The sequence below is a fragment of the Odocoileus virginianus genome, chromosome 33 (assembly GCF_023699985.2).
Source record: "Odocoileus virginianus isolate 20LAN1187 ecotype Illinois chromosome 33, Ovbor_1.2, whole genome shotgun sequence".
Classification (NCBI taxonomy): Eukaryota; Metazoa; Chordata; class Mammalia; order Artiodactyla; family Cervidae; genus Odocoileus; species Odocoileus virginianus.
Window position 1 is genome coordinate 35328043 of NC_069706.1, and position 27608 is coordinate 35355650.

Below are 27608 nucleotides of genomic sequence, written 5' to 3' on the forward strand. Positions count from 1 at the left end.
TAAGCTTCTACTAAAGACAAAACAAAACAACTCTCTTAGACAACACAGGAAGTCAGGGTGACTGCTGTGGGAAAGGGGAGAATAAACTGAAGGAAAGTTGTTACCTGCCAGCAAAAGAGTAAGTAATGTTCGGGCCTGCCCTCTCTTTCCTAGACAGCCAGCAGGAAACGGTACCAGAGAGGGACAGAGACATGACCAGAGACCCAGGGAAGCCTCTGAGGTGCAAAGTCACTCGTCATGTGAGTCACCTGAGCCAACGCCTCAGACGTGGACACAGCACTGCTACAGACAGCGCTCCTGAGAAAAACTTCACCAAGGAGAATTCCCCGCAAGCCCACATACGTCTCCGCCCAAAGAGGAAGGCGACCCCCGGACCTTTAAAATCCATCATAACTGCCTTCCTTTCTTTTTTTTTTTTTTTCTTTCAATTTTTGGCCATGCCACACAGCATGTGGGATCTTAGTTCCCTAACCAGGGATTGAATCCGGTGCCCCCTGCATTAAGCCAGTCTTAACCACTGGGAGGTCCACCACTGCCTTCTTGGACCCAAGGCTCACAAAGGAAGTATGGCCAAGCCCCTGCCCTGATGACCAGAAAAGAAGCTACCGGCCCTGACACCAGCCCTGCATCTTCCCTGGGAATGGCTTTCCTTGCTGAAAACTCTACCCTCCAAAAAGTACTTCTAGTGGCCCAGGAGCAGAGAAAAGAGACTCTATGCACATCACCCACTCCCACTGCTTCATCAAACCCCTCGATTCTTTACAGTTTCCCTTCCACATCAAGAAAGCAAGACCCAGAACCCCCTTCTCACCCACCGCCTTGGCCTCCAGGGCTCTCTGTGTGAAGTCCTCCACCATGGCCACCAGGGCCTTGCCGCTCTCAGGGCCATGCTCCCAAATCCAGGCGTAGAACTCCCGTGGCAGGATGGTCAGGAACTGCTCCAGCACTAGCAGCTCCAGGATCTGCTCCTTGGTATGCAGCTCAGGCCGCAGCCACTGGCGACAGAGCTCCTGGAGCTCCCTGAGGGCTTCCTGGGGCCCTGCTGCCTCCTGGTAGCGGAACTGCCGAAACCGCAGGCGAAAAGTCTCCGGACTGGGGTCCTCCCTCGTCCTGCCCCACGGCAGCTCTTTCTCCAGTTTTACCACAGGGCCACCCATTTGCTGCTGAGGCTCTTCTGCCATCCCTGGACGCTCTATAAGCATCTTACAGAAGACTGTAAGTCTGTAGGGAAGACCAGACAGACAACAGGACAGCATAAATAAGACACCAGGAAGCTCCGAACATCCCAGCTCTGCCTCTACATCAATAAACATTCCACTGGAAAACAGGATAACGAGACATTTTCAAAAGACTAGACATATATCCTGAGTCATGTCAATTCAACTCAGTATTTGCTAACCACTTATGTGTGGAGGGTAAATAGAAAGCATACAGGACTTAGCTTATACCCACAAATAACTTAGAATTTCATGAAGAGGATAATACTATAATCATTAAATGAAGATGTTTTATAACTAGTCACCAGGGCCCACTCTTTCAAAATCAAAGAAAATATACATTCAATATATATCTATGACTGGCCCACAGAAGCTAGGAACACAAGAGAGAACAAGACAGACAAAGTGTCTGCCCTACGAACCTCACAAACTGGTGCAGCAGATGGAAAAAAAATGTAAACAAATAAATTTAAATTATAAATGAGAATTAGTTCTAAAAAGGAAATAAGGAGGGTGTTAATGGGGACAATCAACTTGGAAAAGGCTTTTCTAAAGAAATGACATTTAAGATGAGACCCAACAAATGAATGAGAATGAGCCAGTCATTCAAAGAACTTTCCAGGCAAAAGAAAGCCTTGGGGGCTAGACATTACAGGCAGTCTGCAAACAAACCAAAGTGCAATGTGGCTTCAGTAGAGTGAGAGACAGACAGAACACAGGGGAAGGAGGAAAACAGATTACCCAGGGCCTGGGCATGCAGTAAGATTTATGGACTTCACTCTTATTCCTTATTTTAGTGGGGAGATATATGTTCTTCAAAGGTCACTCTGCCTGCGAAGTGTCAGCAGAGTATAGATATGAAGGGTCAAGAAGGAAAGCTGCACTTACCCTAGTCCAAGCAGGAAACAGAGACTTAGATCAGGGCAGTGGCAAAGCAGCAGTCAGTCAAGGCATTTTGCAAGTAAAACCAATAGCCTTGTTGGTGGCTAGAATGTGACAGTGTGCACAACCTAAAGAAAACAACACAATGATATACATACATACATTACTATAATTGATCAAAAGAGTTCCAACTTATGTAGGCTTTACCATTTAGAAACCATGTGAGCACACTCTCTCATTTAATACGGACAACCATCCTAGTGAGTACTGAAAAAACTGAAAACGTAAGAGGCTAAACAGATGATTGAGGTCAGCCTCCCAAAACACAAAAGTATAGATAAGAAACATGGGAAGTCAAAAAAAAGAGAGAGAGAGAAAGGTTTATGCAACTTCGAGTACTCATGAGAAAGAAGAGACCTGTAAACTTGGGTAGGGGGAAGGAGGAAGAATCGTTTTAAATGTAGCAGAGAATAAGCGAATGGCAGTAGGCATTAATATTTTCCAGGCGTCTGCTTAATATTCTGCTGAGTGTGTATTTATCTATCCTTCTCAAATGTATTTACATTTTCACTCTATTTGTTTTCTCTGCTGCATCAATTGAGATTTCTCTTTCCTGACTTTCTAACTACTGAATTTGTTCACCCCACGATTGCATTTACCACATTACAGTGCGAATACTTATCCGTGTGTCTCCAACTACAAGATTCCCTTCAGTAAAGAAATGTCCTGGCAACCCACTCCAGTACTCTTGCCTAGAAAATTCCATGGATGGAGGAGCCTGGTGGGCTACAGTCCATGGGGTCCCAAAGTCAGACACGACTGAGCGACTTTTCACTTTCACTCTCACTTCCTAAACACACTGGTGGCTCTGATTATTACATTTAAAACTGGGATGTTAGACTATATTTTCAGTATTCGGTTTAAACAGTACAGTACTGTGTAGATAAAGTGATATTTAAAAATATTGTTACCAAGTGTTAAAAAAAAAAAGAAAGAAATGGCCTCATTCTGGGGAATTCCCTGGCGGTTCAGCGGTTAGGACTCTGAGCTTCCACTGCAGGGGGTACGGGTTCTATTCCTGGTCTGGGAACTAAGATGCCGTACTGACTGGCCGAGAAGAAGGGAAAAAAGAAAAAAAGCCCTCACTCACTCATCTTTTACTTCGCTTGGGAAATAGAAGGCGTCACTTTGTTATTCTTTGAAGGAGCTTCTCGTTCTAAAATGACCACTTTTCACTCCAGAGTGTTCTGCTTCGGCTCACGATATCCGGGTTCTGGAGACCTCCCCCGTTAAGCCAAACCAGGCCGGGCGCGACCAACCTCGCTCCTACCTTAGCCGAGCGCCGTGCGGCTCCCCCGGGATCCCGCCCAGCAAGGCCTCGGTGCTGCGGGAGTCAGCTTCGGGGAGACGCGCCGCCCTCAGCGTCAGCCTCGCCGCCACCGCTGACGCCCGCAGCAGCCCCACAGCACCAAACCCGGGGCCCAGCCACCTCGGCCCCGCCTCTCAAACGCGTCTCCCCTCACAGCCCTACACCTGAGGTGGAAGCTTGCCCCAGCCCGCCGCGAGCCGGAAATGGGCGACGGACGCGGCCAGACAGGTGCGTTAAGGAGGGGCCCCTTCCGTTTCCTCTCTAGGACGCTCGGAGGCCGGTGAGTCTCGTTGATCCCCCTTCCCCGGGGACCGTTCGGGAGCGCGCGCCGGACCACCAGAGGCTCCACCCACCTGCCTCTGTTCAGGCCCACGGTCGCTAGGCCCTTAGCGCCTGCGTGCCTTTGCATCTGCGCTCCTTTATGGGAAGGACGCTTCTCCAGACACACCGCGAGATAAAGCGCCTCCCTCATGGGACTTTAGATTAGAGCCCAGTCGGTCAACACATGTTTACTGCATCCTCCGGGGCTTTGTGCGAGGCTTAGGGTCAGAGGGTGACGGAGGGGAGCACCGGGTATTGTGGGTACGCATAAGAGTACCGTGGGTACTGTGTGGGGGCGTTGGGTAGGGGCTAGTCAGGGAAGGGTCCCTGGAGGAGCCGGCACCTGAGCTCAGATTTGCTTCAGTTCAGTTCAGTTCAGTCGCTCAGTCGTGTCCGACTCTGCGACCCCATGAACCACAGCATGCCAGGCCTCCCTGTCCATCACCAACTCACGGAGTTTACCCAAACTCGTGTCCATTGAGTCGGTGATGCCATCCAACCATCTCATCCTCTGTCGTCCCCTTCTCCTCCTGCCCCCAATCCCTCCCAGCATCAGGGTCTTTTCAAATGAGTCAGCTCTTCGCATCACGTGGCCAAAGTACTGGAGTTTAGCTTCAACATCAGTCCTTCCAATGAACACCCAGAACTGATCTCCTTTGGGATGGACTAGTTGGATCTCCTTGCAGTCCAAGGGACTTCCCCAACACCACAGTTCAAAAGCATCAATTCTTCAGCGATCAGCTTTCTTTATAGTCCAACTCTCACATCCATACATGACTACTGGAAAAACCATAGCCTTGACTAGGCAAACCTTTGTGGACAAAGTAATGTCTCTGCTTTTTAATATGCTGTATATGTTGGTCATAACTTTCCTTCCAAGGAGCAAGCGTCTTTTAATTTCACGGCTGCAGTCACCATCTGCAGTGATTTTGGAGCCCAAAAAATAAAGTCAGCCACTGTTTCCCTATCTATTTCCCATGAGGTGATGGCACCAGATGCCATGATCTTAGTTTTCTGAATGTTGAGCTTTAAGCCAACCTTTTCACTCTCTTCTTTCACTTTCATCAAGAGGTTCTTTAGTTCTTCTTCACTTTCTGCCATAAGGGTGGTGTCATCTGCATATCTGAGGTTATTGATATTTCTCCCGGCAAACTTGATTCCAGCTTGTGCTTCTTCCAACCCAGCATTTCTCATGATGTACTCTGCCTGTAAGTTAAATAAGCCTGGTGACAATAAACAGCCTTGACATATTCCTTTTCCTATTTGGAACCAGCCTGTTGTTCCATGTCCAGTTCTAACTGTTGCTTCCTGACCTGCACACAGGTTTCTCAGATTTGCTGGGTGGACACAAAAGTGAGGTCAGGTGGCCCCAGCATAAGGAGCACCATGAGGAACCCAGCGAGTGGTGGGGGTTTGTGGCTTCCCCGCACCCTCACAACCACTAGAGCAGGTGAGCTAAGTACTTAGGGTGATGGATGACCTGGAGGCAACCGGAAGCCAGTGAAAGTGTTAGTTGCTCAGTCGTGTCGGACTTTTTGCGATCCCATGGACTGTAGCCCTCCAGGCTCCTCTGTCCCTGAAGTTCTCCAGTCTAGAATACTAGAATGGGTTGCCGTTTCCTCCTCCTAGGGATGGTCCCCACCCAGGGATGGATTCTTTACCATTAGCTCCATCTGAGAAGGCCAAGGCATGTGTACTCCCGAGCTATAACCAGCCTAGCTGGGAGGCAGAGTGCTCCCCAGTATGAAAGCACCTCAAGACTGCTAAGGGGAAACTTTAGAGGTGCCTACAGGAGGCCTCTGGCTCTAGTGAGAGGCTCAGTACCCATGTGTGAATTGGCTAACCTAGCTATTTTTTCCCAAGGCATAGACTTGTTAGGCTCAGATTCCCAGACCTGGGAGCTCAGTGTCAGGGAAGCTTCCACCTATTACCACTCCCAGCCCTTCCCTCCAACACAAATGTGAGAAAATTTCCCTGTACTGAGTCACAGTTTTTGTCTGGGAACCCTTTGTAATGTCACTATCTCAAACACCTTCTGCTGTGGTTATACTCTGTTCAGTGTTTATTTTACAAAACCTCGTATCACTTGGTCATTTCCTGATACTCTTCCCTCCCCTCCTGCCCTCTAGGCTGCAAGCTGGTGTTTTATTTGTTTTCGGCCACACCGAACAGCGCTCAGGATCTTAGTTCCCCCATGAGGGATGGAACCCGTGTCCCTTGCAGTCCAAGTGTGGAGTTTTAACCACTGGGCTGCCAGGGAATTCCCTTGTGTGTTTTCTGAGGTATGGATTAACAGACAGTAGTCCTCTTTTTATTGAAAACACTTGTCCAAAAAAATCACTCAGAAAGCTCAGGAAGAATTCAAAAAACGTTTAACAAATATCAAACACACACAGGATAGAATCACTGTGAGTAGGGGGAGGGAGGGGTTGACTTGACACTCAAGAGCCTCATCACAAACAGCAGAGACTGATGGAGACCGAGGAGCCACACACACTGACACATGTGCAACTGCACTGCTCGATGAAGGGCAGGGCACAGGCCGGGTCTAGATAATGGTTTCTTCCTTCAGCAGTGTCTCCTTCTGTGTGCAGCTCAGTTCTCCTCCCAGACTATCCAGGTTTTCCAGGTACGAGATCTCTTGGGTGTCCTCAGTACTCTGGGAAATGGGCAACAAATGGCATCTAGGGCAGGCTATTTCTTGGATGAGGCAGATGGCACCTGGGTCACAGCAAAAGTTTGAGTCAGGAGAGAGAAAACGTGTGTCAAGCTCAGTGCCCCAGAGGTTGGAAATTCCCTCCTCTGACCTGATTCCTCTGGTCTGCACCTGCCCTCCAATTTAGAGTTTTACAGAAATATAAGGCAAAACAGTACATTGATGGACAAAGCATACAAATAGATGGATAAACTCAAGGAACCGTGGCCAGTGCTGGAAGTCATCTGAGCAACTGTCTAACCATTAATAGGTAAGAAAACCAGGTTTCAGAGAGGAAGGTCAAACACAAAGTCCAGGCCTCTTCATGCCCAACCCATTCAAAATTCTCAGTAGGTTTTGAATCCTGCTGGACGGAAGGAAGGGAGAGTGACTAGTAAGGAGCAAATGGAGATATCCTGACTGGATAAGAAACGCTGCATCACAGCTGAGACTGAGATAAAACACAGCTTCTATTTCCAGCTTTACAGTCAATGAGATACTCTCCCTCTAAACAAAACTTCTAAACATTTCTTCAAAAACCTATTTATAAATACATCATCAAGCTGGCATCAGAGTAATAAGACATTTTCAGAAGCCAAAACCATAATGATCTCAGGAATCTAGAGAGTTAAGCAAACACACAATTAGCCTTCACCTTGGAGACATATATTCAACCCAGGTGATCCTGAGTTTCCATTCAGTTGGCCATTCAGGACATAGAAAATAAAAAGGAAAGCCCAGGTCCTGTGTGCAATGAGGGGATCTAGTAAGAGTCAACCACATGAAACTAGAACTTCAAAGTTGCCTGCATGGACTCAATTCACAAGCACAGGCTAGCTATTATGTGGGTCTGCAGCTAGACTCATAGTACCTAAGTATTTTGATTGGGGTCCCAGGGTAGTTGTTGTGCACCCAGGCACCAGGCAGAAGCCAATGCAAATCCTTTTTTAAGGAAACACTTTAAATACAGGCCTCAAAGATCTTCCAAAAAAAATTTCAAGGAAAATGAGTTCACAGTCAAAACCCACAGAACATAGCAAGGAACAAGGCACCACAAGCAAGAGCTTGTAGAAACAGAGGCAAGTGATTCAACTTTAAAACTTATAAGATACAGAATATAAAGTAAGTATGTTCAACATGTATAATAAAAATATATTTGGAAAAGAGATTTAAAACATAAGGAAAAAGTATAAAATGAGAGTTACAGGAAAATACAACGTCTAGTTATAACATAGATTCATTGAAATAAAAATTTAAAGGCTAGGTTAAATAGATCAGACACAGCTAAAAAGTGAATGGATAAAAATGAAGGTGTCGCTAGATACATTATTCAGAATGCAGCCCAGAAAGACATATTTTCTGTCTTTACAGAAAATATGAAAGAGAAACTGACAGATATGCAGGATAGAGTATTAGGGTCTAATAGAAGTCCTCCTGGTGGTTCCACAAAGGACAAAAAAGGGGAAAAAAAGATATTAGGGAGGAGATAAAAAATGTTCTAGAAATGCTGAAAAAGACCACTCCTCAGCTTCAGTTCATGCACCAAATTGTATACTTTAAAATAATGCATGGATGAAAGAAGTAATAAGGGGAACGAGAAAACATTTGAAGTTGAACAACAAAAAATATTACATATCAAAATGAGAGCTGCAAATAAAGATGCAATTCTTAGATGGGGATTAAAGTTTTAAATGCCTACTTAGAAAAGAAGAAATAATCCATGAGCTTAGATCCTGATTTAGGAAGTTGAAAAAGGAACAGAAAAATAAACACATAAAAAAATTAAGTAGTGGGGAGGGAGGTTCAAAATAAGAGGCAAAAACTAATTAGGTAGAAAACAAACAAGAAGTTTTGTTTCAAGAAAGCTAAAAAGCTGATTCTTTGAAAAGACTAAAACAACTGATAAACCCTTGACAAACTTAGTAATGAAAAAAACAGAAAAATCAGGTATGAAAAAGTACACAACTACAGATGCAGAACAAATTTTTAAAATATTTTTGTCAATAAAATTTAAAACTTAGATAAAATGTATAAAGAAATATATAACTTGGCAAAACTGACTCAAGGAGAAATAAAATACCTGAATAGTCATAGAATCATTAAAGAAACTGCATCATTATCTTAAAAATTCTCCCATAGAAAAATACCATGTTCCTTTTACTGGAAAGCTTAGTTACACAATACTCAAGGTAGTAAAAATAAACGAAGCTTAGTTCCTCATATTAATATGGAGGAATCTCAAGATTATAATATTGATCAAACATAGCAAATTTCAGAAGAAAAAATACAGTATCATAATACTCATATTAAGTTTTAAAGTATGCAAAACTAAATAATACATTGTTTAAGGATATATAACCATGTAGTAAACATAACTGGCATAAATTTCAAAATAATTGATTCCTGAGGATAGAGAAGGTGAGAGGGGAAGAGCCACATGGTAGGGGGAAAAGCTTCAAAAAAACTTAATATTCTGACATATTTCATTAATTTTAACAAGCCCATTTTTTCCACATTTTAACATCTTGAAATAAAGATGTGCCTTACAAGCTATGAGCACCTTAGAATTATATTTGGCATCAATCTTTTCTTTCTCAGTGGTACATAAAATAAGGGTGTAACTTCTAAACAATGGACTTGACAAAAGATGGCTAGTTCTTAAATATATGCTGTAAATACAGGTGTACAGTTTATAATTACTTTTATCTTACAGATATATCCTGTTATATATTCAATGTATAATAAAATCTAGTCTAAATAGGTTATGATCATGGGTCAGGTTAATATTGTGGGAAGAGGATGAGGAGTAGGGACAAAATTAAATGGGATGAAGAACTTAGATGATGATGATAGGTAAAGAAAAAGGGATTCAAGTGAGGAATAAGATCACAGGTTTCAAGCTAGAAAGATAGGGATAGAAAGCCTTAGGAACCAGGATGGTGTAAGGGAGCATATGAAACATGCAAGTTTGGTTCTAAAGTCAAGGAAGATGGGAATGGGGAGGGTGAGGGTGGAGGACAGAGTTGAGGCAGGCCCTAGAGCAGTGCCGTCCAGCAGAACCACTGCATCCGCACTGTCCAATGTGGACGCCACTAGGCACATGACCATGTGGTTTTTGAATATGTGAGGTGTAGCCAATGTGACCGAGGAACTCAATTTCTAACTTCATTTCAATGTTAATTAATTAAAGTTACCTAGGCACATGTGGGGGCTTCCCTGGTAAAGAACCTGCCTGCAATGCAGGAGACCCAGGTCTGGGTGACCTGGGTGGGGAAGATCCCCTGGCAAAGGAAATGGCAACCCACTCCAGTATCCTTGTCTGGCAAATCCCATGGACAGAGGAGCCTGGTGGGCTACGGTCCGCCAGGTCGCAAAGAGTCAGACACGACTGAGTGACTAAACGGCGGCAACAGCCACATGTGACTAGGGTTTCGCGCAGCACAGCTCTAGAGCACCCACAGCTCCTGAATCCAGACAGAGGGCGGGGAGAGGGCGCCAGCCCCAGATCACTCACCAGCCACCATGAACAGAAGGATGCTGAAGCCCAGGACGTAGTAAGGCCACTGTATGGAGAGCTGCGGGGGGCTGGGCTTCACCCGCAGACTCTGGATCTCCAGGGCGTGCAGCAACAAGGCCAGGAAGGCACAGGCCCCTGCGGGGTCACGGGCAGTCCCCCTTGGTCTCCTCCTGCCCCCGCTCCGGCCTTCCTGCACCTGCGTGAGGCTCCTTTCTCCTGCCCAGGCCCCTTCCCCTTTCAGAACCAACAACCTCCACCCCACACACCTGTCTCACCCTCCTTCCTGACTCTTCACAAAGCCCGTGTGCTTCGCCTCCCAGAAACCCCTTTCCCGGGCACCCTCTGTGCCTGTGCCCTGGGCTGACTCCAGATGGGCCCCTGGGTGTGATGCTTTGGGTGACACTCAACCTGGTTTTCCCACTGTGAGCGTTCCACCTCCTCCATCTGATGGGAGCTTCCCAGGGCAGGGCCTTGGTCAGCCTATTAAAGTTAGAAGGTTCTAGAGGGCAGAGATGGTCTCTTCCATTCGTTCATCCAAGAAACATTTGTATTTGGTTTATAGCCTATATTTCAATTATACTGTAACTCTGTACCAGGTTCCAGGACAGCTGCTAGGACAGAGATGATGGGAAAGACCCCCAGAGAGATGTCACCAAGCCAAGGTGACAAGGGATGTGCCCTCTGGAAGTGCAGAGTCAGGAGGAGCCCCAAGGAGGGGGTGGCTGTGCCCTGGGCAACTTCACAGAGATGGAAACAGATGAGGGGGGCCCTAGAAAGTCCCTCTCCTGACCTCAGACAGAGACCACCCCCATCTTTGGACCCCTCCCCAAGTCTGGGGCCCACTTGCTGCTCCCCACCTGTGAGGAAACTGATGAAAGCTGACACAAAATTGTGCTTCCGGGTCCTCGGAAAGAGCTGAGACGCAAAGGACACCATGATGAAAGTGGTGAGGAAAGACAAGACGACGGCGGACAGCAGGGATACTCGGCCAAGGATGACGTAAACTGCAGGGGAAGGCGGGAGGGAGAGCAGGCTGGCCCCCAGCACTCAGCCCAGAGGGCGCAGGCCCACCAGCCTCAGGTGCCAAAGCGTGGCCTGGGACCAAAGTTCCGACCCCGCCATGGGTAGACCACACATCATTAACACCTTCCCAGATGCCTACTTTCATCTAACCCCAAGAGACTGAGAGAAAATATCCTTTCAGTCGTGTTCAATTCTGTTCTATCTGCCCCCAGCAGTCCTCTGTCACCCCCCAAACCCCAAGCTGGCCCCACTTCCCTCTCCCCGATCCCTGCCTTCAGCCCTCCATACTGGATAAGGGTCGAGGCTTCCAGCACTTGATATGGAAGCAGTTCTCAAACAGGCCACTGAAGAACACTTCCTGGGACTCCTCGTTCACCAGCCGCACCCAGAAGGGGAAGATGGAGACCAGCAGGATAAGCAGGTAGCCCAGGGAAGTCAAGGCAGGGGCTATGGCCCAGGTGAAGCCCTTCACGTCTCTGTCCTCTATCGTCAGCATCACCTGGGAGAGGAACAGTGAGGGAGTCCCACGTGGCACCAGCTGATAGAGATGATGCCCGCAGACATGTCAGCAGATGTGGGACTCAGGAAATGTTTGTTTTGCTTTGATTAACCTTACAGACCTTCTTTAGCTGGCCTAACCAACACAGAAAACATTTTCTCTCACTAACTCACTGGGCGATCTTGAAATGTGTGGGGTCCCTTCTTTGAGCCTCGATTTCCACCTTGGTAAAATTTCCACCTCTCCCAGCTCTGAAGTTCTAATCTTTCAGTTCTGTTTAACAGCCCCCGCCCCCCCCACCCCCCACCCCCCACAACTGGCCACAGAGCCTCTCCAGTCAGCTGTTAGCTGCTGTCTGCCCTTGGAGATTTCAGAATGAGGACCAGGCAGGTATTCAAACCAGAGCCTGGAGTGCCTTTACTCAGGGACTGGCCCTCTTGCCTCAGGACCTGGGGTTTAGAGGGACAGGGGTCCACCTGGTCCTCTGCTGAAAAATGAGCAGAAAATATACACACAGAAACTTTTAAAAATAGTTTTAGAGTTTCATAGACCCTCCTGAAGCCGTAGGCTCCCTCTAGGCTTGGAGGTTGAGCCCCGATCCCTCATAACTTCTCTATCACCACCAGCTGTCATCAAGGATGTCTCCCTAGAAGGAACACCTGTGAAATGGAAGGTAAGCACCGGCTGGATTTGGCTGTAGAAGCCGTGACTGTGTCCCAGCTTTATCACTTGCTGGCTGGGTAGCCTTAGGGAACTCACTAAAACTCTCAGGACCTTGGGCTCCCCATTTGGAAAAGGGAGGAGGTAACACTTGCCCATTGAGGTTCTTGGGCGGACCAAGTAACATGCTGCAAACAAAGTGTCAAGCACAGTGCTTAGGGCCCAGGTGCTTGGTTAAAGATTCACCTAATCAACCTCCTCTCTGCCTTCACCGAGCCTGGCAGCCCTGAGGAATGAGATGGAGAGGGCCAAGGAGGGGGAGGAGAGGAGGGTCGTTGGAAGCCTGGGTGCAGCAGCAAGGGTGGGCCCTGTCCGGATGGCCCCCGATGACCATAGCCATGTGGCAGTGCAGGAAGGTGGCATCCGGAGGTCAGAAGGACAGGACAAGGGAGACGGGGACACCCCAAGACAACAGCCCTTGCTTCTGCTGCCTCAGCAGACTGTGCCTGGCAGCACCAAGCTTCCCAGCTGCACACAGCAAGTGAGGGACTTCCCTTTCCTCTCAGCCCACGTGTGTGCCCAGACACTGGGGCCCCTCTGAGGCCCCCATGTGGACCCCTCACTGCAGCTGGGCGCAAGGAGCATCTCTGAGGCTTTGAGATCACCTGAGCACAACAGAAGAACTAGCTGGAGGGCAGAGGAAATCCACTGCTTATAGAAGAGTTAACAACTGTTCCTCTGTGACTGCTGTCAGAGCACTTGGGAAATTTCTAAAGCACTTTCCTCTTTCTGTCATTCCCCAGTTTTTCTTCTCCCCACCTGAAAAATTTATCCTGCCCTCTCTGCAAAGCTACCCTTTGAGATCTCTCCACCCTCCGGGCAGTACTGATGAGTCACCCAAACTTCAGGGCCTTGGTTTCCTTCACTCTAAGAGGATAAAGTCACTGGACCAGAGAGAGTTGAGTCCTGGCTCTAAAGCTCTCCAGGTAGGAATCATGGCCGCATCTTGATCCCATCCTCTGCAGGGAATGCAGTACCCTGGACATTTTCAACTGATGCTCTGAGTCCCTTCCTATCCCCAACCCCCACCCCTCTGCATCTCAACTTGTCTAAACTGACCTCAGTGTCCCCCCTATTTCAATCACCTGCTCCGTCACCCACACTCTAGTCTGGAGTTCGTGCTGGCTCCTCTGTTTCTCCCACACTTTCACCACATCAACCGTCCTCACCTTCTCAAATTTTCTTTCATAAAGTCTCTAAAGCACCCACCCTCCTGCCCCCACACCCGCCATGACTCTCTCCACTCCTGGAACACCACAGTCACCCCACGCATCTCCAGCCTGGCTTTCTCTCCTGAGGGCAAGCAGGTCTCTTCCCCTTTAAGCCTTTTAAATCCCACATCTTCTGCAAACTTCAACTTGGTCCTTTCTACTCCCTGGACTCTCCCAGCCACCAGCCATTATCCATTCACTCCATAAAAATGAACTGTGTACTTACCGGGCGCCCCATGCCCAGCTTAGGCCAATGGGGAGAATCAGGGATGAAAAAAAGACAGGAACTCGCAGGCTCTGGGTAACTACTGGGGAGAAGAGACACATAAACTTGTCAGGCAGTACAGTGCGTTCCCCTCCTCGCCTGTGGTGACTCCAAGCTGTCCCCTGGCCCGCCCCAGCTGCTCTCCAGAGTGGAGGACCCTGCGGGCCTTTCTTCAAGGATAAGCCAGCCTCTGCATGGAGCTGCCCTCGGTGCTGGCTCTGGACAACTGGGCACCAGGGACATACAATCTGGGACACACTGGTATAAGCCAGACTCAAAGGACCACGGACATGTTACTATAAAGGGGGATTTGCAGATCCTCTTGTACTGATGAAAAAACATCTGGAAAGGAGAACAGACCGGTACAGGATGCCACAGTCAGAGTGGACACAGGGACCACAACCCTGAACGGCCACCCTGTCTCCTCAGCTCTTCACCAGTCACCACTGGCCGGCAGTTGGGTTTGGGATTCCCAAAGTACAGGAGAGGGAGACAGAAGGGGGTGGGAATAGAGGGTTGCCAACTTTTTACTTTGCCAAGAACTCAAAACAAAACGAACTTACTATCCTCTACTCTCACTGACGTTTCAATTATTTTGAAAAGGACCAATGACTGGAAGAGCTGCGTGCCCCGCCAGGCCTGGTTCCCGCGGGCAGAGTCTGTCTCCCTGCGCGCCAGCGCCCAGCCCGAGTACCCAGGCCCAGTGCAGCCCTGTCACCGGCCCAGGTGCTGCGCAGCCCAGGTAAGTGTATTCCAGGCTGGAACCGAGAAGGGAGCTGTCTGGGCCCCCGAGAGCCTCACTCCCCACTTGTCCCACCAGCCAGTAATTTGAGGTCACTTGGGCCGAAAGTGACTTAGGCTGGGTGAGGGGTTCCTTCCCACGGACGACCCTCCTCGGTCCTAAGTGGCCCCCAAGCCCCAGTGACACTATCCAGACCCATAGCTGGGTCCTGACCTGGCCATTGGGCCCCAGATCCAGCCCCACGGCTCCCAACAGAAGGGTAATATTTGGCCTGGGGGGCCTCCTTCACGCCCTTCCCCTCCCAACCCGAGGCTCCACCTCCACTCGCCCCTCCCCACCGGTCTCCAGTCCCTACACCCGCCTCGGCTGCTGGCACAGCCAGCAAGACCCTCCTTTGCTGCCCACACCCCTCAGGCCAGCGAGAGGATGCTCGGTCTCCCCACAGAGCCCACTGAGCCGGAGCCCTCGGGGCCCCACGGCTGCGGGAACCTGGCCTCCCGGGCGGTTGCGGTCCAGGCTTTGCTCACCGGTACGCAGAATGGGGTGGGGGTGGGTGCACCCTGAAGTCCACCGGATTCGAATGCCAGCTCTGCCATCACCAGCAGGGTGCCCTTGGGGAAGTTACTTCTTCTTCCTGGGCATCAGTTTCCTCATCTGTGAAAAGGGCATGATCATAGTGACTTCTCCAGCGGGCTGGCTGGGAGGGGCTGGGAGACGCGCTGCGGACCTCGCGCGCACCCCCCATCCCCCCCATCCCCAGTCTTTCCCTCGCCCTTGCCCTGCGCATGCACTCAGGCACACCCCCCAAACCCCCACCCCGCCCTGGCTGGCACAGTCCTCTGCCCTCCGCTAAAAAGGCTGTCTACACCTCTCCCAAGGCGGGCTGGTTTTAAACAGGCACTTCCAAGAAGAGGCACTCTAGCTCTTAGCCCTGGTGGTTGAGCCAGGGGGCTGGTTTGTGTGGCAAGGGGGGCCACACTTGGAGCTGGATAAGTCACCAGCTCCCTGTGCTTTGAGACTAAGCTCACCAAGGAAAGGCATTTGTAACTCATTAAGATTTTTAAGAACCAGGATCGTGTCTGGCACCTCCACACACCTCTCCACTAGCAGGCACATATTCAAAGACAACAGGAAAGGATGAGAACTGATGAACCATTAATTTATTGAATCACCTAACATGTGAGAGGTAATTATCTATCATGTAAAACAGAGCTTCCCTGGTGGTTCATATGGTAAAGAATCTGCCTGCAAAGTGGGAGACCCAGGTTTGATCCCTGGGTGGGGAAGATCCCCTGGAGAAGGAAACGGCACTCCAGTATTCTTGTCCGGGGAACCCCATGGACAGACGAGCCTGGTGGGCTACAGTCCATGGAGTCGCAGTCAGGCATGACTGAAGCGTCTAACATACATCATGTGAGGGGCTCATTGTATAATCAGTATTCTACCTGTCATAAGGTTCAGACCCCAATTTGTAAGGCCTCAGGCATGACAGGTCTTTCTTGGCTTAGTTGGGGAAAGGCAGAGTACAGATGGGAAGGCCTGGAACCAGGCCAGGGAGACCTCTCTGCCCTGCTCTCAGGGATGGCTTTTGATCCCTCCACCCCAGTGGCTGTTCTTCTCCAGGTGGCAGGGGAAATAGTCAACTTCTAGACTCACAGCCTCACTTTTAGTTACCCTCAGGAAAAAAGAATGTTTTCTTCACCCTATTCCCACCCCTACTTGGTTCCCAGTTCCCCAGGGATTCTGACTGACTCAGCTCTGGTTACAAGCTCATTCCACTCTGGCCAAAGATGATGCATCAGCTGTGCCCCACAGAGGCCAAGCAGGTAGGATAATCTAAGAAGTTGAAGGTTTTGAGGAAAGAGGCAGATGGGACCCCCAGGGTAAAGCGATTTAGAGATTCATTCCTAATGGACAGAAACTCCAGGACAAGAACAGCAGGATATGTAAGGGAGGAGGCTGGGCCCTGCCCAGACGACACATTTCTTAAAGTCAGAAGACCTCCCTGACCACACATGCACAGAAAGGCTCCTTGGAGGCCAAAGGGAAGTGATGCCAAGGGATGTTCCCTATCCATATGCCTTTTCAGTAAAATCCATCTTGGCTAAGAGATGTGTGTGCACACACAGGAGGATCCTGAGATGTACCAAATATGGACCAGGCAAATCAAAATGATTGGCCAAAGGAAAACCGGAAGAAATGCCCCATAAAAGTAATTCCAACTGCCACAAGTGGGCCACTCATTGACTCTCTCTCTCTCTCCCTGAGTCTATCAACATGTACTGTATTTTTTCCCCCTCTTTAATACTTTGTTTCACTATTTTCTGTCTTTGTGGGAATTCTTTTCTGCAAAGCCAAAGGGTCAGGGCCCTTGTCACTGACCACTGGTCTAGTGGCTAGGATCTGGTGCTACCGCAATCTCTGGCTGGGAATCCAAGCCTCGCTCCAAGCAGTTGCAGGCGAAGGCCACTAGAGATCATATCGGACCACTTATCTGGAGCAGCGAAAGAACGTTCTAAAAAGGAAGAGGGATGGTGTTCTCAGAAGAAGGGAGAAATTATGGCAGACTGTAACAGCATCTTCATACTTTTAAGTATGACAGCACCCTGTCACACTTTTAAATGTCATTATACAGCAAATCCAAATCACTGGTATGATTATGCCCAGGCGACAGATGGAAAAACTGAGCCCCCGGTTAAGAACATGTCCAAACTATCACATGAATGGTTGCTAAGAAATCATGGACAATTACTAAAAACATTAGGCTGTGGAGGAATAGATTCTTCACATGGTGCTGAAGCTTATTCTCCTTAAATATTACTAATTGCAAAAGAAACGCATATCTTTATACAGAAGAGATCTGGCAGTCACTCCCTTAAGCCGGTAAACAAACAGTATTAGTTGGGGTAGAATAATCTCATGTCATGTGCCTCTTGAGGTGAGAGCAGTATGACGGAGGCATCGCCTGTGAGGTGCTCTTGCCAGAAGTGGATCATCAGGCCTCCAGACCTCGTTCCAGTTGAGAGAAAACACAGGGGGGTGAGGAGGAAGCTAATGCCACCTCAGGAAAACAAGGAAATCAATTTCATGGAAAGTTATAAAAGATAACTGTTCTTGACTCCTCCAGAAGTCAGTCATTTAAAAAAAAACAACAACGGTGGGACTCTTCTAGATTAAAATAATCTAAAGAGATATAAAGCCAAATGTAATGTGACTCCTGATTTTTTTTTTCTGATTTGAAATAATCTAGCTATAAAACACATTCTTGGGACAACCAAGGAAAATCTAAATACAGACTGCATTTTAGATGGTATTATGGAATTTAATTCTTTTTCTTAGGTATGTTAATAGTCTTGTGATTATGTACAAGAATGATCTGACTCTTAGGAAAAGCATACCATAGTATTGGGTTGGCCACAAAGTTCGTTCAGATTTTACTGTTACAGGAAAATTTGAACAAACTTTTAGCCAACCCAATACTCAGGGTGAAACTTACTTTCAAATGATTCGGGGTGGGGGGTGGGGGGAACACGTAAATAGAAAGCAAATATGGAAAAATGGTAATACTGTTTATCATGGTGGAGGATATATAGGGTGTTCATTAGTCTACTCTTTCAAGTTTTCTGTATGTAAATCAGGTAAAAAGTCAGAAAAAAACAAAGAGACCTTGTCTGAGAACACACACAGCCAGAACCTGGACCTGGGTTTATCGTTCAGCCACTCAACACAAGTGCCTTCTCTAATGACAGATGTCAGGGGAGACGCACACAGTCCCTGCTCTCACCAAGCTTGCAGCTAGCACCAACAGGCAACTGATAAATCATTTTTTAAAAGTGTGACCAGTGCAGAAAGTAGTAGAGCATGCTGTGGGAAATACAGAGTGAGAACAATTCAGTCCAAGGGAAGACGTGCCGAGGCCCTTCTAGACAGAATCTTATGCCCAAACAGGGATTGCAATGTGCAAAGATTTTTACCTGCTCTCCGGCAAGAACTATTGTGCGTTGTACTTTGTACATATGCACCATTGTGCACAAACAGGACAAAAGTCTGACTTACCTCTATGACAGATGTTTTCTAGTCAATTCTAGTTCTGCCTACTTTTTTTTTTTTTTACCCTTTGCTGGTCGCAACTCATTACAATAAATTAATTTTATGGCCCCACCCCTGCCTGAGTGGCTCTTGACCTACATTTGAACAATACTGTGTCCCTGAATTTCAGAATGACGGGCAGAAGGGGTAGCCACAGAGGGCTGGAGAAGTCGGTGGGCAGAGCTGGGAGGAGAAGGGTCTTGTTGATTTCAAGCCGAGGGCTGTGATGCACTTTTGTGGGGATGAAAGCAGTCACTTCTGGGTGCCACTGTGGAAATTTGTCTTCCTCCTCCTCCTATCTCCCTTTGTCCAAAGACTCTTCTTACCTCTTCAACCAGAGCATAGGAAATGCCTCTATGCGGGGGTCCCAAGGCTGTATTCAAGGGGCTGCCAAGCCAGCCCCTCCCAGGATCAGAAATTGAGAAAGTGTACATAAGTATCAGAAATTTAGGAAGTGTATGTAAGTATCGTGTCCTCAGGAAGCATTTTCGTGCTTTCCCAGGTCCAGAGTAGAGAGACAGACAAGGGAAGAGGGAACTGTTGGCTGGAAGGGTCAGTGGAGAGCCCGTGAGCTGCAGCTAGAACCTTCAGAGTTCTGACTCCCCTGGGTTCTGTATTTCCCTGGTCCCAGGCTCTAAAGGGAAAACCCAAGTTACCCAAACTGAAGTTTTACTGCATATAACACAACCAGAACCTATCAATAAGCAGGCTCATAGGGCCCCCACGCAACAGCTGGTTCCACTCCCAGTGCAAAGGTCCCTCCTACCACTCCTTCCATCTAGCCTGGGTCAAAAAACTCAAGGCTGAAGAAAAGTGGCCAATGGATTCATTAGCTAAGCCATTGACAACCTGGATATAATCAGTTTCAATGGAGCAGAAGCAGTGCCCTGTGCTAAGTGAATGGCAGTTACAAAGATAACAGCAACTGGTGAAAAAAAAATTTAAGGGTATGAGAGCAAAGCATGTGTATGACTAGAATTCAATCAGAGAAGGAAAACCATGATGAGACACACACAGACACACACACTCACACCCCTGACCCAATAAAGGCAAAGAAGAATCCAGGGGAAGGCAGACTAGTTTAAGGCCCAGCCCCAGTGAGGTGAGTCAACAGATCAGCAAGAATATCACATGTGAGCTACAAAATCACTGCTGCCTCTCTTCTGCCCTATAACTGTCCCAAGAATCTCCCCTAGAGCCCAGACAGACTGAAAAACAGAAGAAAGGGGAAGTCTGACACATGAGGTTCAGTCTCCTGGATTCTGCACATAGCAAAGCCCATGACATGTGATACTGAGAAATTATTTGGCTTAGAAAACTGGCCCATTTATTTAAAGCTTCTATGACTTATAAAACAAAAAGAGATTCAGTAGTCTGCAGGATACTGAGGAGCGAAAATGGTGGCCCCAGAAAACCCAAGAGCCACTTCCATGTACAGTGACAACCAACAGGACAGGTGAGATAGAAGGAAACTATTGGGTTCAAGGGTCATCCTGCTGCTTTCCTGATCCATGAGTCTGAAGTCCCTTGGTTTGTTCTTCCCTGGAGTGGACCTAACTCATCCCATTTTCAGAGGATGACTGTAGAGATTTGAAAAACAAACCATAGAATCTCCCTCTGATGTAGATCCTCAAGATCAAATAAAAAGGTTTGATAAATGCAAACTAAAGGTTCCATTTCAGTCACCCCTCCATGGTGTTACTCTACCCCTTTTGCACCCCCTTCCGACACACAGCAAGGCTCTCCCATACCCACCATTCCCCCAGCGTGAACTGGCCAATGCTGAGTAAGGCGGGAACTCTGTCTAAAGGTTCTCATGCACTGAATGCATGAGAGATTTGTCTACTGTGTGGCTTCTCAGTTCTTAGTCAAAGGTGAACTATGACTGAAGACGGTCCACCTTCACTACAGACAGAGGTTTTCTCCCCAGTGCAAGTTCTCTGATGTTCTCTGATGTCGGAGCTGAACTCTGACAAAAGGCTTTACCGCATTCACTTCATTTACGGTTTCTCTCTTGTATGGGTTCCCAGGTGATGAATAAGGTATGAATTGTGCTTGAAGGTTTCCCACATTCTTTATGTTTAGAAGATTTTACTCCACTGTGAGTCTTCTGGTGCTGAATGAGGTACGAGTTGCAACTAAAGGCCTTCCCACATTCACTGCACTCATAGGGTCTTTCTCCAGTGTGAATCCTGTGATGTTTGAAAAAGAGTGAACTCCTACTGAAAGATTTCCCACACTCATTACAGCCATAAGGAGTCTCTCCTGTATGGACCCTCTGATGTTCAACAAGGTGTGAGTTCCGACTGTAAGCTTTCCCACAGTCGCTGCACTCGTAGGGTCTCTCTTTGGTGTGAACTCGCTGATGTTCTGTTAGATGTGAGCTCTGGCTAAAGGCCTTTCCGCATTCAGTACATTCATAGGGTTTCTCCCTAGAGTGGATTCTTTGATGTCGGAGGAGACTTGAGCTCCGGCCGAAGGCTTTTCCGCACTCGTTACACACGTAAGACATCTCTCCTGTGTGGGTGACCTGATGCTGGATGAGGTGTGAGCTCCGCCGGAAGGCCCTCCCACACTCATCACATTCATAGGGTTTCTCCTCAGTATGAATTCTTTGATGCTGAGACAGATTTGAACTATGGCCAAAGGTTTTTCCACATTCATGACACTTGTAAGGCTTCTCTTGCATGTGGATTTTCTTATGCTGAGTAAGGTATGCATTCCGCCTGAATAATTTCCCACAAACGTTGCACATTTGAGATTTCTCTTCAATAAGAACATATGACTGCTGGATGAAGTCTGACATATTACTGAAGTTTCGTCCATATTCATAGGGTCCCTCATGTTTGTTTTGTTCACATTCATCTCCTTCATGTGGTCGTGTCCCTACTTCAAGAGTTTTCTGCTTTATAATTAATTGATCCTCAGTCCAGGTCTCACCATCTGACAGAAAATACAAAAAAGGTATATGTAACAGTAAAAACTCCTGGTGGGAAACAGGATGATTAAAGTATTCCAGGGTATTTGGTTCAAAAAAGTATGAAAAATGGCCTTGAAATACAGGGGAAAAAACAGATACAGGCTGAGCAGATTTGGAGAAAGTGGTGAGTAAACAAAAGTGAAGATTTATATGAAGTACCTAATCAGACGAGTACACTGGAATTAGCAGAATAGGAAAACAGAGTCTGAGTAAAGTGAGATTTTTCTCAGAACTCAGGAAGGGTGATGCTGGGGGTTCTGAATGGAGAGAGGCAGGGACTGAGCAGATAAATCAAAGAGAACTTCACACAAAGTTTCTGTCCACATGGTACCCTGGCCATGTGGGTTGTCACCATGGTAACAGGAGATACTTCCCATAACCAGACACCAGCACCTTCCTCACTCCTGCTCTCTCTCTCCACATACAGATGCTCACATGCTCACTCACAAATGTGACATACTCAAGACCTTAGAGGAACCTTTTAAGAAGTGGTACCAACTGAGAGGATTTGCTAAAGAGAAGGGGAGAATAGGAGGAAATGCTTAAAATACAAAGCATGAGGTAGCAAGAAATATTTCCGTATCTATTTCAGCTCTATTCCATATCTTTCATATCTATTTCTAAGAGAACCAACAAAAACCAACTCTGCAGCCTAATTCTATCTAAGGGAGACAATGGAAAAACATCTGTTTACTGTATGTTTCTCCTCCTAAGTTTTACTTATTAAATATGACTGATTGTAGTGCAGTTATGTTACAGAAAGAAGGCCCTCTGCTTAATCTTTCTGGAAGAAGGGGGTGCTGAGGAATATGCAATGTAGTATCACTTCCATCAGCAATCAAAGTAAAACACATGCAGCCCAGATTTTAGGAGGGAATGGTCATTGTCTTTAATTAATTTAATAATTGTCTGATATCAGAGAACCATATTTATATGTTCTCCACAAATGATGATATCAGAGAACCATATTTGTTTGTTCTCCACCTCCAGATATGTCCTCTTCTATACATTCCATTGGGATATTGGTTTTAATTTTTTTTGTGTGTGATGGGAACTTTTAAGATCTACTCTATAAGCAACTCTCAAAAATATACAATGTAGTATTGCTAACTGTAGTCACCATGTTGTACCTTAGCTTCCTGGGACTTACTTACCTTATAGCTCTAAGTTTGTACTTTTGATGCCCTTCATCAAGTTCTCCCACTCCCCACACCCCACTTTCGGCAACACCAATGTGTTCTCTGTATGCATGAGTTTGGAGTTTTCAGATTCCATACACAAGTGAGGTAATGCAGTGTTTGTCCTTCTCTGACTTATTTCACTTAGCATAATGCCCTCCAGGCCCATCCATGCTGTCACAAGGGCATTATTTTCATCTTTCTTATGGCTGGATAATGTTCCACTGTATATAAGGAAAGAGTACGTTTTCATCCATTTGTCCACTGATGGACACTTAGGTTGTTCCATGTCTTGGCTACTGTAAATCATGCTGCAATGAACTTGGGGGTGCAGATATCTTTTCATGGTAATGATTTCATTTCCTCTGAATAAATACCCAGAAGTAGAATCACTGGATCATATGGTAGTTCTATATTTAATTTTATGAGAAACCTCCATAACATTTTCCATAATGGCTACACCAATTTACATTCCCACCAACAGTACAGGAGGGTTCCCTTTTCGCCACATCCTCATCAACACTTGTTATTTCTTGTCTTTTTGATAACAGTTATTCTAACAGGTGGGAATGGATTGCTGGTTTACTGTTTGTTCGTCCCCTTGCATGTGTGTTTACTTACCTGCTAGACTGCAAGCTCCAAGGGAGCAAAGAGAGACTTAGATTTCTTCTCCATCTTCCTGATCTGGCCTCTGCCTGTTTTTCCAGCCTCATTCTGATCTTCTCCCACACGAAGCCTCTTTACTATCTGTTGAACCACTCTCATCACAACATGTGATGGCTGTGACGTTCTAGACAAGGTGCCTTTTTCTTGGCCCACTGCCCAACGTGGTTGAGAATGTCAACCTCACTGCTCTCAGGCCCTGTTCAACATCACCTCCTCCATGAAGCTGAAGGTGATCCTTGAAATATTCCTCAAGTCATGTAACAGTCACTCAGAACATTTTATTGAACACCAACAACATGCCAGGTACAGTTCCAGACTCTGAGATCCGTCAATAAGCAAAACAAAAAAATCCTCTTCCATTTTACTAAGGGAGATGGACAACAAACTACGCAAATTACATACCATTAAAAGACTATAAAGATGCTATAAAAGCAAAAAAGCAAGGAACAAGGATTAGAGTGCCTGGGAGAGTGGGCAAAGGGGATGCAATTTTAAATACCATGATCAAAGGAAGACTAAGAAAATGGCATTTAAGCAAGGACTTGAAGGAGATAAGGATTTCTGAGAAAGAGGATTACAAATAGAAGAAACAGCAACTGCAAAGGCACTGGGTATTCATGGAGGCAAGTGTGACTGAAGCAGAATGAGCGAGAGAGAGAGGAGTGAGAAATGAGGTCAGAGACATAAAAGAGGATCGGAGAACACAAGCCACTGTGGCCACAGGTTTGTAAAGAGGTTTTTCACTGAGAGAGATGGGAAGCCACTGAAGGGTTCTGACCAGAAGACAAGATCTGACACTTCAACAGGATCATGCTGGCTGCCATGCTGAGGAGAGACCGTGGGGAGGCAAGTGTAAAGACAGGACGACCAACCAGGCTGTGGCAACAGTCCAGGTGAGAGACGGCGGTGACATGAACCAAGCTGGCGGCAGAGGTGGTGGTAAGAAGTACTTGGACTCTGGAGAGAAATGCTGACAGCCACATGGATGGGATTCCTGACTGATGGATACAGGTATGAAAGAAACAGGGGTTTCCCTCTGGATTGAGTAGCTGGAGGGATGGTGTTACCATCTGCTGAGATGGGTGATGAAATGGGCGGTATTCGTCAACCGGCTACAGCATCTCCAATAATTAAAAACAAGATTTCCAAGTGGCAGCTGTCATACCAGTCTCCTGAGATCGATTGTCCCAAACTGGCACATACACTTCCGGTGTGTGAGTACTTGGTATAATATTCTTCAACTCTCCTGTAGCTTTAACATTTTTCAAAATTAAAAAAAAAGGGGGGAGGAGGCGACAGTGACCAGTGACTCTCTTCTCTACTCCACATTCACTCAGTAAACAACAGTATTTGTTGCTTCTACCTATGACGTACTGCTTGAGTTTTTGCCCCTGCCTTCCTGTTATTACTGCGAATATGCTCAAGTCAGATTCTAATCAACTCTCACACTAAACAGACCAGAATCTCTTCCTTGATCTGCAACGCTCCTCTGCTAGCCTCCTGTTAAGCAAAGTTTATGTGCTTCAATCTCTGCCAAACAAAATCTAAACTCTTTGGCCTGGTGTCCATCTTCCAGGATCTTACACCACTCTGCCTTTAGTCATCCTCTATCAGTCTACTCTGTGCTCCAATTACTCCAACTGTTCCCTGAACATTTATCTCCCCACACAGTTCCTTCTCCATTCAACTTTCTACCTCCACCTGCTACAGGTGGTTTCACTGCCGAGGGGCCAGGTTCAATCCCTGGCCGGGGAACTAAGAGCCCACAAGCTGCATGGTGTGACCAAAAACAAAAAAAGAAACAGGTGGACAAACAGGAGTGGGAAAGACCCTGAGAAGGCAAGAGATAGAATCCGGAGAAAATGGTGCTTCCTAAACCAAAGAACAAGAGTTTCAAAGAACAGCAATCATGTCAATAAAAATACTAAGGGGTCAAAAAAAAAATTAGGGCTGAAGGAAAAAAAAGTGTCCAATGGATTCATTTGTTAAGCTACTGGCAACCTGGATATAATCAGTTTCAACGGAGTAAGAGCGGTGCCCTGAGCTAAGCGAATGGCAGTTACAAAGATAACAGCAAGTGGTGCAGGTTTTTTTAAGAGGTATGAGAGCAAAGGGAACAAAGGTGATTACACCTCTACTGCTGCATCAACCACCAAGGCTTCCATGAAACATCTCTAGCATGTGTGTGTTTCCTTCCTGGCAGCCACCAGTCTGTTTCCGGAGCTTGAGGGAGGCCTCTGCCCTGCACTAAGGTGTCATGCGTGGGACGCTGGGATGTGTGTGGTTTGGGGAGGTAGAGGATGTAGGCAGCAGCGACGCAGAAAAAGGACACAAAGGCACAATAGCGGGTGAAGCAGAGTGTTTTTGGCTTCTCCTTGTGCAGACACACCAGCCTGGCTGAGCCTGTATGGGGAAACATGGAGACAACGTTTAAAGCTGGGTTCAGATCACGCTGCAGAGGACCCTGAATGCCAGGGCCCGAATGCCAGGTTACAGAGAATAGACTGTATACAGTAGGCACTGTAAACTAACATAAATGAGCATTTTAGGAAGGTAAATAAGGCACTTGACCTTAGAAAGATGACCAGTGAGGAGCCTGTGGTAAGAGCCTATCCCTTCTGACCTAAAACCTGATTCTTTTCTTACTCTAAATTCTTTCAAGGCCAAACATATGACTTTCTAAGGCCTCCAGGGCCAATATTCAGTTGACAAGGCTCTCCCTTGTGAACTTCCACATTGTCTGTTATCCCATAATCTCTCATAGATAACTATTTCAACTCAACTCTAAGCTGGTGGCAGGGGTTAGGTTTTCTTTGAACTTAGTACCTTATAATAACAATTCAATAAATACTTGAGTTAAAAATTAGCCTAAAACAGAATCAGAGGCTAAACATGTAAAATAAAGTCTCCCAAACATAAACTTCTCAAAATCCATGCTGTGGATTATCTAAGCCCTTGTCCCTCAATTAAATAATCCAAATCCACTTTTTTTAAAAGGCCAAGCATATACCAGATACAGCTTTCCAGGTGGCATAGTTGGTAAAGAACGCGCCTGCCAATGCAAGAGACACAAGAAACCTGGGTTTGATCCCTGGGTCAGGAAGATCCCCTGGAGAAGGAAACGGCAACCCATTCCAGTATTCTTACCTGGAAAATTCCATGGACAGGAGCCTGGCAGGCTAGTCCATGAGGTCACAAAGAGTCAGACATGACAGCACACACATGCGCGTGCTACACACACACACACACACACACACACACACACACACACACACACACACACACACACACACACACACACACCAGATAATGGGGGGGATGGCAGATTGAAATTTAAATGCTGATGTCTACAGTTTAATCTCATTTTTCCATCAGCGGGGTGGCTGGCCTGTCTACTGTACTTCACAGTCAGGGCACTCTCCTGAAGTTTATATCCTAGGTGGAAAATGTATCTTTCCTAATGATGAAAGACAGCTTGCCAAGAGAAGCCCAGTCTTTTCCTGTTATTCGGGATACAGGACACACTTGGCTGGGTTCATTCACTTATCTACACAACAGTTCACTGAACCTCTCAAAGGCCAAGCAAGTTAACAGGTGCTGGAATGACAGATCCGAAAGACTTAGGGCCATGGACAGGGCTGCTGTAGGTCTGTTCCACAGTAAGAGAGGAAATATTTACTTCATTTACATGTAACAGAGCTTTAGGTTAAAAAAAAAAAAAAAAAAAATCAGTGCCTCGCACCAGGATAATTCTAAGTGCACGGTTAAGCATGTCCATTTGATCTGAGGCCCTCAATGGAAAGGACAAACTTTAGAAAAAGAAAGCAGCTAGGTCAGCTCCTCACCCGTGGTCTTTCGAGGCTCCTGCTCGGGGGATGGACACGGGGAATCCAGGGACATCTGCTCGGGCGTCTTCTCCATGGGCTAGGTCCAAACCCCGGCGCCGCTCCAAGGCCAAGGTCTTCTCTAAAAAGTCTTCAGAACCCGACACAGGGGAGAGGCAGCCACTTCAGGACAGAGAGCGAGAGGGGACAGATGTAGGGGAAACAGTAGGTGCCGCTTCCCAAGAGGCTCCCCGCCGGGGGTCGGTAGGAGGAGCCCTGTTCTCCAAGCAGGAAGGCTGGGCCCCGCCGCGGGGAGCGCCCGGCCGGCAGCACGCCCCACCCCGGTCCCACTGGGGTTCCCCCCGGCCCGACCCTCTTCCGCCGCCCCGGGGACAGCCGGCCCGGCCCAG

General features: G+C 47.1%; 3 protein-coding genes and 1 long non-coding RNA gene across 20 annotated transcripts in view; 1 reads left to right on the forward strand and 3 right to left on the reverse strand.

Moving 5' to 3' along the window:
• The window catches only part of ZSCAN25 (zinc finger and SCAN domain containing 25), a 24373-nt gene extending 13428 nt beyond the window's left edge, over positions 1 to 10945 (reverse strand). For 9 of the 13 annotated variants that reach the window (XR_011485303.1, XR_011485311.1, XR_011485308.1 and 6 more), the window contains exons 1-3: positions 3430 to 3692; positions 2106 to 2227; positions 816 to 1221 (exon numbers count right to left, since the gene is read on the reverse strand). Coding sequence is in view for 1 of the 13 variants with exons in the window: in XM_020905334.2 (XP_020760993.2) it covers positions 816 to 1202 (387 nt within the window). In the remaining 12 variants the exon portion in view is untranslated. The other 4 variants (XR_011485304.1, XR_011485302.1, XR_011485307.1 and 1 more) reach the window with 4 other exon arrangements.
• On the reverse strand, positions 6145 to 15080 carry TMEM225B (transmembrane protein 225B). Of its 4 annotated transcripts, none has more exons than XM_020905326.2 (6): positions 14989 to 15080; positions 13681 to 13762; positions 11313 to 11523; positions 10859 to 11005; positions 9999 to 10136; positions 6145 to 6510 (listed from the first exon to the last, which is right to left on the reverse strand). In XM_020905326.2, the coding sequence occupies exons 2-6, from the start codon at positions 13690 to 13692 to the stop codon at positions 6338 to 6340; spliced, it is 681 nt and encodes a 226-aa protein (XP_020760985.2). In that variant the 5' UTR covers positions 13693 to 13762; positions 14989 to 15080; the 3' UTR covers positions 6145 to 6337. The 4 variants fall into 4 exon arrangements, with proteins under 4 accessions (XP_020760985.2, XP_020760987.2, XP_020760986.2 ...); XM_020905328.2 differs by having other exon boundaries at positions 13681 to 13759; positions 14989 to 15078; XM_020905327.2 differs by lacking the exon at positions 14989 to 15080 and adding an exon at positions 14283 to 14369.
• Positions 11837 to 17965, forward strand: LOC110145144 (uncharacterized). 2 transcript variants are annotated; one of them, XR_002316100.2, is made up of 6 exons: positions 11837 to 11913; positions 12150 to 12196; positions 12987 to 13169; positions 14323 to 14461; positions 16192 to 16287; positions 17400 to 17965. It is a non-coding gene; the product is annotated as an uncharacterized lncRNA (long non-coding RNA). The 2 variants fall into 2 exon arrangements; XR_002316099.2 differs by having other exon boundaries at positions 11843 to 12196.
• On the reverse strand, positions 15026 to 27604 carry LOC110145140 (zinc finger protein 135-like). Its single transcript, XM_020905325.2, is given in 4 exon segments — positions 15026 to 15115; positions 20306 to 20612; positions 20615 to 21493; positions 27220 to 27604. Coding segments are annotated over 3 exon segments (1017 nt in total). The 5' UTR covers positions 27296 to 27604; the 3' UTR covers positions 15026 to 15115; positions 20306 to 20550.
• Positions 27605 to 27608: the final 4 nt, after the last annotated feature.

What these genes read in the sequence shown, in the direction of transcription:
- TMEM225B (XM_020905326.2), bottom strand. An exon ending in GAAGCCTCGACCCTTATCCA is followed by an intron (nt 11,006 to 11,312) that starts GTATGGAGGGCT and finishes CTTCCCCTGCAG; the next exon opens with TTTACGTCATCCTTGGCCGA. An exon ending in TTTCATCAGTTTCCTCACAG is followed by an intron (nt 10,137 to 10,858) that starts GTGGGGAGCAGC and finishes GTGACCCCGCAG; the next exon opens with GGGCCTGTGCCTTCCTGGCC.